Genomic DNA, 17,041 nt, shown 5'->3' with positions numbered 1-17,041 from the left:
CACTAGATGAAGCCATTACAATTAGAATTAAGAACGCAGTGCGTAAAATGCTATGAAAATAATCTTGCCAAAAGTAAACGTACGTGACACATAACAAGTTTAAGAGTAAGAGTTAAGTTTAATCAACCATCTTGATTTGTAAGCGTTTAAATGTTAGCCAAACTAACCATTCAATCACAAAAAACACAAACAAATAAGCAAACATTAACGTAACATAAACATAAGAGACTCGTATTATGTCAGTTACCTATGCGGGGAAAGGAATAGGTGCCAAAGAAAGATAAATAAACTAAACAAACTAAACGTTGGCACAGTCTCTCAGTGCGTGTGCGCGGTGCGCCCCCTGCTGGCCGCGCGCGTCACCGGAGCGCGCGGCGGGGGTTCAGAGAGACGCGGTGCAGAAGAGGACAGAGGCGCGCGCGCGTGGGGGCTGTGCACAGACGCGTCCCGGGATCTCGCTGCGTTTGGCCCCCGTTTGATTTCATTGAAGAGAGTCGGTGGCATGGTGACACAACACCGCGGGGCGCACGGTCTTCCACACGACAGGCGCGGCGGAGGAGAACACAAATAGCGGATGTTTAAATACTTCTGGTACTGAGCAGCGGCAGCAGCGGCGGCGGCACCGGGAGGGAAGTCGCCCCCCGCACGGTGAGCGAGCAGCGGCAGCAGCGACTCGGGTGTCGGCTTTTACCTGAAGTTTTGGGTCGATATATGTATATATGTATAATTGCTCTAATATCTTGTCGCTCAGTCTCCTTTTCCCAGCTTGTTCCTTTCATCTCTTCTTTTCACCAATTTAATGTAGGCGTGCATGTGTTGGGTTGCATCAAATAGGTGTAAGTGTTTGTTTTATACTTTATTAAAGGGTAAACGTTGCGATTGTGTACGTACATTCTGTGCGGTTGTAAAGGAGGAAGCACCTTTCTGTCTGGGACTTTTGGCTTTTGCGTCCCTCACTCAGGGGGTTTCACGCATTACGATTGTGTGTCAATAGGTTTTTGTGAAAATACTGTTGTTCAATTGCATGAAGAACACATTCAAATAGACATCTAAGCAAAATTGCTGAAGATAAGTACCGTTAGGTGAGTCTAAATAGCCTAAATGATATTTCCTTGGGCGGTTTGGGTTGGTTTGTATTAGAAACTGTTGTTTATTCAACCATACTTGCTGAATAATGACAACGTTTCTTTTTAAACTTTCCAAACTATGGCACAGGGACTAAATGCGGCAATTATTGTTGGACCTTAGGCTTCCTGCTAAATTGGCCCAAACCAAAAGTATTACTTCACTAAAAATGCTGCCATCATAAGCTAAATAACACGCATTTTAATGTGTTAGAGCCCTAATGATATCCCAAGACTTATTAAATGTGTGGTGGATCATCAAAACTACATCTAATGCAAAATCTGTAATTATTCACTTCATTTTCATTGGCCCTCCGGTCGGTACATGTTGGTAAAATGTTTATTCTATATTTCCCCATTTTGAATTCATTTTAGATTGATGACTGATTAAAGGGAAATCACCCACGGTAACCATCGATGTGTTTTGTACATGACATAATGTTTCATGGAGCTACTTTTACTTCTACTTTACAAGATAAATTCCCCAGTTCTCAGAAGTAGGACAGTGACTGGTTTGTGTTGGCGCGTCAGGGTCCTCTCTGGAAGGTTAACCGGGCGGTGCACTGGTTCTGTGGTGGGAGTGGGGGAGGTTAGAGGTCTGAGCGCTCGTCCCAGATGTCTGCTACGTCACTGGCTCTTTCATTTGGCCGTATATATTGTGTAAAATAATACTTGAACTATTGTATGTGTCAGTAGTTGTTTCAGTCCCCTTGTTTATGTGAGATTCAATGTTACTAGTTTAGAGTCCTATGATTATCTATCTGTGCTATTTGTATTCAGAACTCATTCATGGAGGACTTATGTTGTTTGCAGGTCTTTTTTGAATAAAATAATTTGATTTGAATTACCATTACATTTTCACTTTATGCTTTATGTAAGAAAGCGGGGTTCTTTGTGCTCTCTTGTTATAATATTATTTCAGTGGGCCCACAATAGCCTTTTTGTCTTCCTGAATGGTGGCTTTATGATAAACGTCAAAGGCCTGATGCCGGGTGTCACCACATAGTGAGTCTGACTCAGGAACTCATGGTTGCTGCTTCTGTATATTGTTTTTATATATATTTAAGTGCTGAATGAGCAGCAGCTTTGCCATTAATTCAGACTTGAACTGATAACATCTCGATCCATCCTCACAATCATATCTACAGTAAAATGTTAAGTTTTCCACTCCGACCTGTCTTGCTATGTGCCACCACAGCAATATTAGATACTTTTACAGACTTTTAACCTAAGTCCATATTAAACTATACTTGTGTAGTCTCTTTTGTTGGGCTCCTCTCATAGTGTCAAAGGAGGTCAGGTCATTGTTATAATAATGTGTCACTTGGTCGGAAAACTGCAGCACCATGCGCTCAGGGAAGCGAGCCATAATAGGGCCTTAATGTTTGTGTGGTAGCTATATTGGGCCTTCTTGATGGAATTTCCCTCTCGTTTACTGCCCCTACTTGTGTATGTGGAGATACTGATAATATGATAACAATAATACGGATTTGATAATGCTAAACATTGTGATCGAGGCCATGTACCGAACAAGACTGGCATCATATATCGGGTGCAATCTAGTATAATCAGGATGTGGGTTTTAGAGGGATCTTGTACTGTTCACAATACAAAAAAAGAATATACATACAGCTTTTGACTTTGATTGGGCAAAAGTCCTCAAAATGTCAACTAAAATCCATGAATGAGACGATTTACTGGTCACATAATGTTTAAACGTTTTATATACCGGTATACAATAATGTTCCCATACTTGCTTGACAAATAAATAACAGTTACAGTACATATGTGGGTTAGTTTTGTGATTGGTTGCATTCACACATATAAGATGATAGGGCTGTAGTCAACTGAAGAAATTCTTGGTCGACTAAGAGGAGCTGTTGTGTGGCACTGGCGAAAGCTCTCTAACCTATTAAGTAACGTATTTATTCAAACTGGCTTTTAGCACTCTGTAATGCAGTGACACTTTATTTTGTACAGTTTGTTTTTGCTTAATTTTGTTTTTTATTGCCTTGATATTTATTGTGAAGCACTTTGGTCACTGTGAGTGTGACCAGAGCTTGATGGATATATGATTTGACCATGTATCTGTACCTGAAGTGCACTGACAAGGCCATGAGATTACAGAAGAACATGCAATTACAAATATTCACACAGAAAACTTCATAGAAAAGTGTATTTTTTATCAGTAAAAAGCCAGATTAAACTCAAAATGATCTCCCAAATCTCAATATATTTGAAATTTGAGATCCCTTCTGCTGTTGTAGATAGAAATCTTTTAAAATATCCCAGATTTATTAGTCGACCACGACAACTAAAGGTCTACAGCCCTATAGAACATGACCAAACCACGTCTACATCCGTGTGTGTGAACTTCCTCCAAGTCTCTGCTCTGGTATTTGTTAGTATTTGGTTTCTATTGACAGATATTTCAAGTCTAAATACTGTATGGGAATCGGAGAATGCTTGTTTGAGTGGATAAATACAGACTTTTAGCTCAAAACCTCATAGACACAGGTTAGTGAATCATTTAACTTTCCCGTCTTGTTTTCCCCTGACAGTGCCTCCAGTGTTAAAATGCCACCATTGCCAGGAAGAGAAGGTCTTTATGAGAATGTGGCGCTCGTCTGTGGTCATGCGGTCAGGAGTGCTGTTCCCGTGACTTTCTGTTCCTCTTCATTCCATCGTACAGCACTAAAACATGGTGCCACTCTGGGAAACACATGGCACGGACAGAGGCTCAGTCAGTCACATGCAGGGCGAGGTTATGCAGCGCCCCCTTCCTTTTACCACTCCACCTTGTTATTTCCTCTCCCAAGTTGGGGGAAAGGTCAAGTTGTTTTTGAAGATTGTACTAGGGTTGTCTCTTGTTAACCATACAAAGGGAGACGCTTGATACTGATTTCAAGACCACAAAGATCATTTAACAGCCTTGTTTGTTTGTTCGAATCAAAGCAGGTTTGATTTGTATCACAAAATGGTGGTATTCTTGAGTATTACCATGTCTTACTGGTCAGGTATAGATCTGTCCCGTATCAAAGTCACAACGCGTAAATCTTTTTGGGAATGTCCTGTACATCGATGTATTTATTTTTCAGTATTGATTCTTCATACACTAGTTTTACAACATTGACTGAAATTTGAGTTGCTTTTTCTGGACAGCCCTAGATGATACTAGGGCTGCAACTATGACTATTTTAGTATACGTCTGGTTGGCAATAGATTTTTTTGATTTATTGACCTAAAAAAAAATTGTCTTTTGTTTGAAATTCATTATCAACCAAATAAAATTAATAAAATATAGACTAAAAGGATAAAAGGAATATAGTGACTGAAGACGTCTAGATGGAGAATACTTCCAAACAAATTTTTTTTTGTTGCCATTTTGATTGAATAATTTTACCGTCTTTGTTAAAGTATTTTGGCATCAGATAACAATTATCAAAATACGATTAAGTCAAATAGTCGATTCATCGTCACAGCCCTATTCAATGGAATTTCTCCATGGGAAAAATAAAGTTTCAGTTTTGATGCCAGTTCTGATTTTAAAAAATAGATGAATTGACGACCCTAGTTCACACTTGCACATACTACGTAAACTGGGACTGAACAGGGAACTGGACCTGGATTTGATCACGACCAAACCAGGAATGTGGAACGCACCCTCAGACGACGTGAAGGACAAAGGACATACAGCCGTAGATGGGACCATATTCCACTGGAGGATCATTTTCTCATTCCCAGTGATTAACTTTGGAAAAATTCTAAGTTCGGCAGACAATACGGAGTGGGACAGAAACCCCCTCAGGGACACACTGCTATTCTCAGCCGTGTGCTTTCCCTGAGTCTCTGTTCTGGATGATTTGCCCTTGGGTCTGACAGTCTCTTTGTGATTGCTATTTCTATACATAAACATCACAAAAGCCAGAGACAGGAAGACTGCCCAGTTAAAACAATTACAATGTCTTGCAAATACAAACCCTGCGACAAGTTGGCCACTGTCCAGGGTGTACCCCGCCTAAGGCCCGAAGTCACTGGGATAGGCTCCAGTCACCCGCGACCCCGAAAGGGAACAAGCGGTAGAAAATGGATGGATGGAACAGAATAATAATTATGTACTTACCAGTTGTAGTGTTTTTCTATTTTTTTGAATGATTATTTGTAACCATGTTGTATCTTCTAGGTTCTTTTAGCATTTTACGTTTTAATTTACAAAAAATGCCTTCCCTTCAGTATGGCAATGATGGTTTGGCCTTCTTTGTGGAGCTGCTGGAGCAGATGGGTTGGTGCCCTGCTCTTTTTGGTACAAAGACAATGAGGAAACACTGGGATTTGTCTTTATAGTCTGATTATTTCGAGCTCTTCTAATGAGCTCTGCACTCTTTCAGAGAACAGACCCATCCGACTGCTCACGAACATGTTTCATGTTTTACACACATTCTCTGTAATTAGCATATTGAGATGACCAGGGTATTATTACAGCTTATTTTTACACTTACCATAGTTCTAAGGTGTTGCTGTGTAAACATTTATTTTTGGAATCACTTCTTTATTGCACGCTATTTATGACGTCTTTGGTGTTTTTTTTGTGGGTGGTAAAGCTCATGGTTTCACGTGGACCTCTGATTATAGTTTATAGTTTTGCTGTGCTAACATAAAGCCAGATGTGCGACAGGTGAGGCCCGGCTGACAGAGGTGCCCAAGCTGCGGTGTTCCATGTTCCATGACGCCCTGGTCTGACTGTAAGGCACCGTGGGCGACCAAAACTCTGCTGCACATCTGCGGCTTTTATCAACAAACGTATGCAATGAGCGTGTAGTTGTAGGTATTAAATCTCTGTTTCCCCGGACTGCACCTTTAACACTCACTATAGCACTTTATTCCCACGCGCATGCATTACACACAGTAGCCCCTCCACGCATCTCAGCCCACTGTCTCTCACACGCACTCAGACTTTCCAAGATCTCACATGCACAACTGTCACTGTCACAGGCGTGTCAAATCTGTTTGTCAATTGCATGGACTGTGTGGTGTAATCCAGCTTGATAAATCTGTTACAACTCCTGACGCTAGTTAAACAACAACCTGTTTCCTGTAATATTTAGGAGAAATAGTGACAAACGGATTGGCCCCATGTTCTGTAGAAACAAACACTGAACGCTTTCATCAGGCAGTTGTGATTCTGAATCCACTGCAAGCTGTTTGTGGTTACAACTCTGCAGTGAAGGCGTATGAACATCCTACATTTAGAGTTGTGTGTCATAACAGGAAATTATGTCACGGGGCTCAAAAGCTTAGCAGCAGCACAAAGTTGGCTAAAGTTGAATTCCGACTGTAGTCTAACGACATTGATTCTCAATTATTTGTTTTTTTTCCCATATATGGTATGTCCTCACTTCTGAACGTGTTGTTGAAGGTGGAAACTGGATTCCTTTTCTTCCTGATCCAAACACAATGCTATTGGCTTTGTTGAGACTCAAAGCAGGAAATGTTCCACTGGATGGTATCCACTAACGATGTGGACACTGGGTAGTTAACACCTCCATATCCATCAAAGGAACACGGTCATACACAAAGAAACTAGGGCTTTTAATCATAATTTAAATCACAATTATTTGCTCAGGGATAGAGCGATGCATCAGCACTATAATAGTTTTATGTGATTTTTGTAATGGTTAGGTGTATAAATAGAGTTTTTCTTTTTTTTAATACACTTTATTAGATTAAAAAAAAAAAAAAATTCAAATTTCAATTTTGTGTCCCAAAAGCTTTTTGTTGACAGATTAGGTGTATCATAAAAGAGGGCTTCCAGAAATATACCACAAAATCAGGTCACCCTTGAAAAAGAGGCCTCGGATCTCAATGGGTTTTATCTGGTAAAATATAGGTCATAAATCATCCTCTTATTATCTAAGAATCGACTAACCCTTTAGTTTAGACCACAACAAACATAAAATGCATGAAATTCGTATTATCATTAGTTTGTCAATTCACATTTCAGTCTTGTTAACACTTCTGGACATGTTTTAAATGTGATCAAACCTATATTGCAAATTTAATTGCAATCACAATGCTTGATATAAAAATTACTATTGGATAGTTTTTTGTTCAGTTCAGCCCAAGCGTGGAACGGGGAGTCAGAAGGTCAAAACATTCAGCAAATGTGCGCCTTACACCTCTGCTGTGTGGTACAGCACGGGCAGAAATGTGGAAAAATAATATAACGACAAGATGTAGTGAAAATAGCAAATACAGTGCAGCTGGTTTCTGTTGAACATACAGTGTGTCTCCTTAAGATTCTTGGCAATAGTATGTGTGTTTGTGGAACAGGTGCCATGTCAACTGTCGGAGCTGTACATTCTGGGGCCTCTCTGACGGAGTCTTTTAGAAAACACATTTCAAAAGAGCAATTTTTACTATCATTGTGTTTTGATGCAGTGACCAAAATATGTGTATCGCTGTTTCATATGATTCAATCTAGAGACTAAAATCACTAGCTTTTTATGTATTTCTCACTGAGCAGTTGCTGACGTAGGAGACAAGTGGTGAGGCCGGTATGCTGAAACCACTGTTGCGATCCCGTCAACTGCAGAACAGCTGAGCCAGGCTGTTTTACATCAGGACAGGATCAGGACAGGCGTGGCTGCAGGCTGCGCTAAAGGGGCAGGCGGGGGTCAGGGAGCGAGACGGTGCATTCATCTGTGTATACAAGCTCTGTAGAAATGTGTGGGTGGGTGGCAGTATACTATGTTATTGTGATATTAAAATGAGTCAAGGGTTTGTTTTGTTGTTTGATTGAACATGAATTTGGGTATCATTAATTTAAGGTTTTTTCCAAAGAACTATACATTGTTTTGTAAGAAAAGTTAACAGCTTTTTTTTTTCTTCCAGATTTGGACATGAAGAAAGACATAGATGTTCTGATAACTGAGGAACGAGCTGAAATCATCAATAAATATGATAAGGTATATTGTGTTAGTATGCAAGCAAAATGTTAGTTTTTGTCCAGTTTTGATGCGTGTGTATGTTCCAGGGCAGACAAGAGGGCGTCGATATTGACCCATGGGAGGATGCAGACTACAGCATCTATAAGGTCACAGACCGATTTGGATTCTTACAGTAAGTTTTCTAACTTTCAAGCTACATACATTACTACTCAGTACATTGTTCCTCTTTGTGCACTTGTGTTCTCTTAACGTCTTATGTAGATAATTATTTTTCACTTATTTTCCAGTGAGAAGGAACTCCCAACTCCAAGTGCACTTGAGGAGAAGGTAAACCTTTTCTTTATATACTTCCAGTATAAATGACTTGATAATAATAAACTATTTCAAATGTCTTACAGCAAAAGCAACAAGAAATTGAACGAGTGGAGAAATGGCTGAAGATGGTAAAGAACTGGGACAAGTACAAAAATAGTGAAAAGGTGCGTGACATTGGTCAACTGTGCACGAGCCGCTAAACACAAGCTAAACACAAGCTAAACACACGTCTCTCTCTTGTCTTCCAGTTGGTAAAAAGAGTATACAAAGGCGTCCCTCTCCAGCTCAGAGGCCAAGCCTGGGCTCAGCTTTTGGATTTGGAGAAATTAAAACAAGATAATATGGGAAAGTATGAGGTGAAGGACCAACTCTAGTTATAAACCTTTTTTTTTTCCTTCATGATTATTATTTATTTTCATGCTTTTTTTTTCTCCATTTACAGAAAATGAAAATACAGGCTCGTAACTTCTCCACAGAGATCAAGCAGATTGATCTGGATGTCAATAGAACCTTCAGGAACCACATTATGTTCATGGACCGCTTTGGAGTCAAGTATGTATTTGGAGTCAAGTATTCACACATCTAAATTGTGTTAATACTGTACCTTTAGTGTCTCTTTAATAAGTTATTTGTGGTTTAGTATTTATTGAACTCCAAGACGAATGGTTCAAAGAAAGAAAGAAACAAACAAACATCACTTAGCCCAGACATTCACGTACCTCCAAAACAATTGCCATTAGGCTCTGCTGTTTTGGAGTCCTTTGTCGTTGTTCACGTTCATAATTGCCCTGGCACAGTCCCCGTTTGGATGTGACCTCAGGTTTGAAGTCATGCCGCACACAGGCACTCGCATCACTAAAGCGGTGGTTTCCTCTGAGTTTTATTAGTCTTCCTGTCAGTGCACAAAACCCCACAGGAAATGACATTTATACAGAAATGCTCACCAACAGTAAGTGCACAAACGTGATGTGCGACTGTCCATGTACAGCTATAGTATCGCAGATGTAAAGCAATAAATGTGCTTCTCTACGCAAAAAGCGAGCTCTGTTCACATGCATTTGTCACTTCCTTGTCAAACCGAAGGCTCCATTATGTGACAAAGTGTTCCTCACTCAAATACATGAACTGTTGACCCTATGACACCTTTTTTATTCAAGTTTAGGTTTTTTGTTTGTTTGATGAACTCATATCCTGTACATTACATTAATCCTCTTAAAATCCAAATGATTTGTTTTGAGTCAACCTTATATCATTAAATAGGCTCAACAACATAGTGTTCTTTCTCTTTGTCATTTACTTCCTGTTCATTTCAAAGTGCACAGACCAAAGCGGTGCTCCATCCTCTCACTGCCCACTCCTTCCCCTCCGAGTCAACAGCTGTCCTCCGCACACATTCATTGACAGTTATTTAAAGCATTTTTCCTGCCTCTGTGTCCATATTTCTTGTGTCTCTGGCGGGGAAAAGCAGCAGGGGGCACATCCTTTCTCGGCGGCACATTATTCGCTAATGCGCTTCCCTTCTTCCCTTTTGTATGCATAAACATTAGCTTCCCCACTATCACTGTCTCAACGTTTTGGGCAAACAAACCACACAGAGATAAAATGTTGAATTGGGTCCATTTTTAGGAAAACTACAGCCTAGTGTTAGACCAGTAGCTTCAACACGCAGTATAAAGACCATACTGGACATCAGGAAATGTAGTGTTTGATGCAGAATTAGAGCTCCCTATTATTTACAACATTTTGCTTTAATGTAAAGTTTAAGAAACATTGGGATTAGCAACACTATATATAATGCAAGTTCTCCATCTTCTGTTTTGCTCCTCAATTTGAAGTAAGGAAATCAGTACCGTATATCCAATTACAATAATAATTTCACTATATGCAGCAATAGTAAATCCTTTATTCGCGTGTGGCCTGGGATGTAATGTTTTTATCTTATATATTTATGCTCTGAAAAGCACGTTTTAAATGAAGACGCTTGTTTTCTGTTTGTTTTCCAGGCAGCAGGCCTTGTTTCACGTCCTCGCAGCCTACTCTGTCTACAACACGGTACGTTTGTTATTGAGACAGTGTGCGTACTAAAGTGTGTTTGTTATATAATATGGAGGAGTTTGGAGCATGTACAGTGTTGGGTGGCTAAACACTGAAGAATAGACCAAGCACTCAGAAACCCATCTGTTTAGGATGTTATTTATTCATGAGAAATGGCTCGACTTAAATGTGCCATAAAGGGTCTAATGCAGTGGTTCTCAAATTGTGGTACGTGGACAACTTTCAGCCTCAAGAAGACATTGTGCTTTTTCTCTGGTACTTAATGTTAAACTATAACCTACCTAGAACAGATTTTTTTTTTTTTTTTAGTATGCGTCCTTGTTCAATTACATGCATTTATGATTGAAATATAAGGCAAGACAAGTTTATTTGTAGAGCACATTTCATACACAGGGCAATTCAAAGTGCTTCACACAGCAGGAAAAAATGCATTAAAATCACAAAGAAATTACAGAAACAGAAATACAATAAAATTAACTAAATAAAAAAATTGATTAAAAAAAAATCAAAAAAACATGACATTTTTAAACACTACATTTACTTATTTATTTTGGATCCCCATTATTTTTTTTTTTTACCGCAGCAATAACTATTCTACCCAGGATCCATATAAAACAACACTGTCACATTCAAATGTACATTAGACGTTCAGGGCATTTAACATGTAATTGTTGAAAATATGTATGATCCACTGTCTGAAATGTTAGAATAATCATAAGTAAGTACAGAGCTGTGGGCGGAGATAGTGGGAAGGTGAAAACGAATCAATTGAAATACAACAAAAGCACAAAAAGTGGATTTGAACACTTTTTTTTAACATATTTGCCACAATAATTCTTCTAAATATTAAATACATCGGATTGCCATTTATTTTTCTCTGGTGGTACTTTGTGTTAAAAATGCGAGAGCCACTGGATGCAATAGTTAAGATAAGATATGCCTTTATTGTCCACACATGGGAAAATTCTGGTGTTGCAACGCAGGTAGATACAGGGGAAAGGACAGATCACTTATAGGAAGTTTAAAAAACACTCATATCTTAATAGGGAATGGAAAGAAGAAAATACAAACAAAAATAAAGATAAAATAAAATAATAATAATAAAAATAGCTGGCATAAGACAAATAATACTAATAATAATGGTAAAGTAAACACGCTTATTTACATCAGTTGTATGCACATGAATGACATTAATTGCGTGTGAGTACGACAGTAATTGCACATGAATATGACGGTATTGCACATGGTTGAGTCAGTATTGCACATGTTCAGGGCTAGCAATAGTTCTGTTCAGTCCACATCTGTAGTACGATCTAAAACACAGACAAAACAACCTGACAAAACAGAAAAAACCCATGCCTTTCCTTTCCAAACGTTAACAACGCTACTAAAGGGAACACTTTGCACTCGGCTTGACCACCATGCTCTCATTCTAAGTCATATCATGTGCAGAGAACGCTGACTCCGCTTTCCAAATACAAGCGTGTTGTTTTTATGGACTTTATGGTGGGACATTTCCTGTATGGTGGAAGTGTCGGAGCCAAAGGAAGGGGGCATGTGCAACTCCAGTTTTTCCTTTTCCCCCCCTCCCGTCTCTCACGTCACTCAAAAGAAAGTGGGTCAGTGGAGGAGAGTGCCAGAGCAGAGAGTAACGGGAAAGGAGGACAAGAAAAGAAGAGTGTCCATTTGCCTATGTAATGGCAGCGCGACTGTCTAGACTGTGTAGGTTAACCTCGATGCAACCTTTTAGAATTCTCCATTCCCTTGAAAGGAAAGTGTACCAACTTGAACCATGCAATAATGAAGCTTTAAGTAGCCAACATGTGTCTGCATTTGTAAATACCGTTAAATACCGTTGCTGCAAAGAGTGACTAAACCATTGGATCGTAGTTGTAATGGATGCTGTAAATATTTGAACAACCTCTGCTGAAACTGTTTATATGCCGTATAATTTGTGTTGAGGAGCTCAACACAAATGGCTTAGTTTACCAATGTTTCAGGCATTCGCTTTCCTCGCCACAGCAGACATTCAGGTGCACCAGTATGTCCCCCCATCTCAGGCCACTCGCGTGTCAGATATGAATAATTTCTCTCATGGCCGAGCGCGGTTGGATTCTGAACAGTCTCGCTTTCCTGCTTGTTCCCCAAGGAGGTGAGCTATTGCCAAGGCATGAGTCAGATTGCGGCCATCTTGCTCATGTACCTGAACGAGGAGGATGCGTTCTGGGCTCTGTCTCAGCTCCTCACCGATGGAAAACACGGCATGCACGGTGAGTAAGGATGTAAAGGGAAGAAGCTTGAACTGAATCCTGAATGCTTTTTCAATTTGGCTCAATTTACTGTTTGTGGGAAGGAACTAGTTAGTGTTAAAACAACACAGTAACACTAATGAAGACACTACTATTTGTCAAAACTAGATTCAACAAAAATCTCATTATATAGGATCTATTTGGGGACTTAGTAAAAGACCACATAATGTTACAAGAGAAACTACTATTCTTTTTAAAATTGTATTCTGTTGTAGGAAAATGAGAATCTGTATCGAGTAGAAATACTTTTCCTATTGTTGTCACAATACTAAAATGTTAAACTATTCTGATAACGTAAGACAATAAATGTACTTTGCTGTTATAGCATTGTCACAATTAGTAACATTCATATTATTCTCCATATTTAGATTCTGTGATTAGTGTAGTAAAACTTCTGAATAGTCTTGCACGACAAATACAGGCAACAAAATTAGAATATCAATTATTATGTATATGGGTTAATAACGAAAACTATTTTAAATGCAAAAAGAGATGATTGAAAGCAAAAGGAATAGAAATGTACTGTCCATTCATGTTTTGTACTATACTTCTACCACAACCAAGGCACGTTTTAGCACTTTTTTGACATATGCCATAATATCGTCTGAATATTATCATTGGGATAGTCAAAAATAGGAATTACACAATATCTTTTGTTGATATTGCCTTCCCCTACATACAATATATTAGGCCTGGTTTCTTTTTTTCTTTCTTTAGATAAATATTTGTAAAACCTGCATACCAGGTGCTCTTTTGTGCTGAGCTAAGAGAAACTAGACAGGTTTTTTTCTGGGGAAATACCATCTCTAATTTATTAATGTTGTGACTCCACCTAGGATTCTTCATTCACGGATTTCCTAAGCTCCATCGCTTCCAAGCTCACCATGAACTTATCCTGTCCAAAATACTGCCTAAGCTAAAGAAGCACCTGGTGAGTTGCAATGCTACTGTGAAAAATGGTAGACACAAGGTCCGCAGCTGCCCAGGCTGAAATATAAGGTGCTGGATCAGTTATTATCTGATTAATGTACAGCGCTGCGCATGCTTAGATTCCTATCGCTAAGAAGCAAGGAGCTCACGAGTCAAACTGGGACGAGATCATGAGGAGTGACTTCCCTTTGGGACCCGTTTCTCATTTATTTCTGACCCGCAGGATAAAGAGCAGATGACAACTGGGATTTACACCACCAAATGGTTTCTGCAGTGCTTCATTGACAGAGTGAGTATTTAGATTGCACCCAGCTGTTTACAGTGCTCCACATCTGCACTGTTCATTTCTGGGATGCCTCTGTGTTTTTGGTTTGCTTGTCTTACATAACAGAGCCCTTTTACCCTCACTCTGCGACTGTGGGACATCTACATATTGGAGGGAGATAAGGTGTTAACTGCCATGGCTTATACAGCTCTAAAGTTGCACAAAAGTGAGTAGACTGCTGGCTGCATTATTATTATTATTATTATTATTGTTATTTTCCTGAGTCACCAAAGCTGGTTCATGCCCCGATGCATCAGATTTTGCTGTTGCTATAGTGCAAGATGTTTCTGCATGGATTACATGGCACGCCGCCTCGCAGTTGGCTGCCTGCTAACTGGATCGCTTACATAATGAAAGTGGTTCTGTTGCCGTGTAGATGAATCAAAGCTGACTTTCCATTGGACACTTTCACAACCGAAAGCTCATCTTATTGGTTGAATTGACCTCCTCGAGAAGTCTTTGATTGCCATTTTGTGTTAAGTTGACTAAGCAAAATGTGTAATGTAGTTAGTCCTGAAAACAACGGTCCACATTGATTTGAAAGGTTCACCCCCCTGAGGTTATGTGACCTCTGACCTCATAGATTAACCCGTCACCTGTCTCTCAAATAACATGTGTATATTGTTTGCCGAGCAGAGCGTCTACAGAAGCTTCCGTTGGAGGACCTGAGGGAGTTCCTTCAAGAAGAACTGTCTGTTTCCTTCTTTTTACCGGACGATGTGGTGATTGAACAGTTACAAGCGGCGATGTCTGAGCTGCGGAGTAAAAAGTTGGACAAACCTCCTCCAGGTGCTGTTTTCTACCAAATGATTGTGTATGTAGACTTATAGTATAGTGGGGCATAAAACCATGAGTGATTTACTCTTTTGTAAGCTTTTGTAACACATATTTACTGTGTTACAAATATGTAACACATATTTGTGATAGATATTTGTAAAGGAATATAAAGGAAAATAAATATTCCTTTATTTTCCCCATGTGTGGACAATAAAGGAATATCTTATCTATTGAATATAGTATAGCTTGAGGTGGGGAATATATTGAAATTTAGATGACATCAGATGTATTTGTAAAATTAATTAATTAAAATGCTACAAATAGAATTGATGAAAAATAAAAATGTGTTGTAAACTTCCAAATAAGCGTCTAAAGGTTATATTTCTGCACTTTTTTGTGATTCATTTATGTCTGATAATTAAACCTCAACTAATACACTTAAAAACATCTTTTAACACATTTCTGTTGGAGTGACATAATATAATTTGAATATAGTTGGCGGGATAATCATTTTTGTCATCATTGCCCACCAATACATTTTAAATATATTTAAATTGTACACTACATCTCTTATTCACATGTGAGTGTGTGCTTTTAGTTTCTCAATCTTCCGCAGTCATTTTTTGTCTGACGCATTCCTATTCTGCATTTCCTTATTTAGCAAAGTCAGAGGAGCTGCCAAGAAAACCACTGGGTCAAGAGAGACCAGTCCCTAACCATCCAGACTCTCCACTCGAGGTCAAGATCAGTCTGCAAGAGCACAGCCAGCCCAGTACAAAAGCCCAACAAATTGACAGCATTTCTTTACATCCAACCTCGCCTCCTGCAGAAGCCAATGACGGCAGAAGCATCACTCCGTCTTTGGCTTCTGCAGACGCTGTGGTCGTGCACACTGAGGGTTCGGACCACCCTCCTATAAAGCCCTGCAGAGCTCCTCCCTTGCCTCCCAAACAAAGCAAAGCATCACACAATGAAGCAAAAGTTGGAACCTCACAATCAGAGGACGACATCCGGGTCGATGCGCAACAGAGCAGCCCATCTGGACAGGAAGAATCGGTAGAGTGGCCTCCTCCTTACGAGCCTCCATCTTTGGACAGCATCCAGACCCAAGCGGACGTCGTAGACCTCCCAGAACTCCCAGAACTACCACCTCCACCCTTTTGTTTCCCAGAAGAGACGGAACCTCAAATGCCAGCTTTGTGTTCTTCACCACACAGTGAAACAAGGTCTAAAATCAGCCCCAAACCAATCACATCCCTTGACATCCTACAGAAAAAACCCTCCCCAACTCGTGTCTTCACAACTTCCTCTGCATCATCTTCTCCCAGGCCTCCACCAAAGCCGACCAAGTTTCCGGTTTCCCTCTACGTTCCTGTTCATGCAGGAGACAGACGGCCTTCTAACACTTCTCAGTATGACAATCTTTCTGAAGGAGATGATGATGACCGCTACATAGACAGACTGTTGGCTACTACTCCAGAGGAATCACCCAGGACTCTTAATACCTTTAACAAAGATTATGACCCCATCCAATATCCTGTTCCTCCACAGCCAATGTTCATCCCACCTTCCCCAAGCCCCCTCTCGTTTCGTTCTTTGTCCATGTCTCAGGAGCCACTGTATGAGAGCGATGAACGTTGGGCAGAAGATCCAATGATCATCGCCCCTCCTCCGTCACCGTTTGCTGACAGATTGGTTCCTTTTCAGTGCGGTGGACATAGCTGTTCGGACATTTACAGAGCCCCCTCACCAAATTATTCCAAAGCTTTCTCCAGGGGCCCCAGAGACCATTCTGCCTTCCCCGCACCCCTCCTCTACACTGGGTCCCCCCCAAGACAGGCTAGGGCTACAGGACAGGCCTCTGTTGGGGTGCCACTGGTCAGATCCAATCCGGACATTTGCCGGATGCCTCCAGGTGGTCAGCAACTGCCCAAATCTGTAACATTTGGATAATACCTTTTCGACAAAGACTGAATCGCTGCCATTTGAAAGGTTCATGGCCAGTATTTTTCTAAAAAAAGAAAACTTATGTGTGCATGTGTATGAGAAACCTTTAAGTACTGTGTAAATATAGTAGTTTGTAATACCTGCTACATGTTTCAAGGGCTTCGAATCAAAAGGATAAGGTAGCATTTCACTTAACATTAAGCAAAAAAACCAAAAACAAGCAAGATTTACAGTTCAAACTGACCTATCCAAAATAGATTTGAATATACATTATATACATACTATACATTATGTATACATTATATACATAAT

At 39.9% G+C, this 17,041-nt stretch overlaps 1 protein-coding gene across 1 annotated transcript; it reads left to right on the top strand.

The window, feature by feature from the left end:
- The first annotated feature begins 629 nt into the window (after positions 1 to 629).
- On the top strand, positions 630 to 16,960 carry LOC140348653 (uncharacterized). The gene is made up of 14 exons (XM_072434651.1): positions 630 to 648; positions 8,016 to 8,089; positions 8,158 to 8,243; positions 8,359 to 8,398; positions 8,470 to 8,550; positions 8,635 to 8,742; positions 8,829 to 8,938; positions 10,390 to 10,438; positions 12,591 to 12,711; positions 13,587 to 13,681; positions 13,904 to 13,969; positions 14,072 to 14,171; positions 14,642 to 14,794; positions 15,444 to 16,960. Exons 2-14 carry the CDS (start codon positions 8,024 to 8,026, stop codon positions 16,733 to 16,735), a joined length of 2,367 nt encoding a protein of 788 aa, XP_072290752.1. The 5' UTR covers positions 630 to 648; positions 8,016 to 8,023; the 3' UTR covers positions 16,736 to 16,960.
- Positions 16,961 to 17,041: the final 81 nt, after the last annotated feature.

Source organism: Eucyclogobius newberryi, unplaced genomic scaffold, assembly GCF_026437365.1.
Source record: "Eucyclogobius newberryi isolate DKJ021-1_F unplaced genomic scaffold, fEucNew1.0.hap1 SCAF_7, whole genome shotgun sequence".
Taxonomy (NCBI): Eukaryota; Metazoa; Chordata; class Actinopteri; order Gobiiformes; family Gobiidae; genus Eucyclogobius; species Eucyclogobius newberryi.
Note: the sequence above shows the minus strand (reverse complement) of the source record. Positions and strands in the feature narration are given on the sequence as shown.

Bases quoted from the DNA above. Each gene is read 5' to 3' on its own strand.
- LOC140348653 (XM_072434651.1), top strand. From the start codon at position 8,024: ATGAAGAAAGACATAGATGTTCTGATAACTGAGGAACGAGCTGAAATC. The intron at 8,090-8,157 runs GTATATTGTGTT...TGTATGTTCCAG, and splicing joins TCATCAATAAATATGATAAG to GGCAGACAAGAGGGCGTCGA. The intron at 8,939-10,389 runs GTATGTATTTGG...TTTGTTTTCCAG, and splicing joins ATGGACCGCTTTGGAGTCAA to GCAGCAGGCCTTGTTTCACG.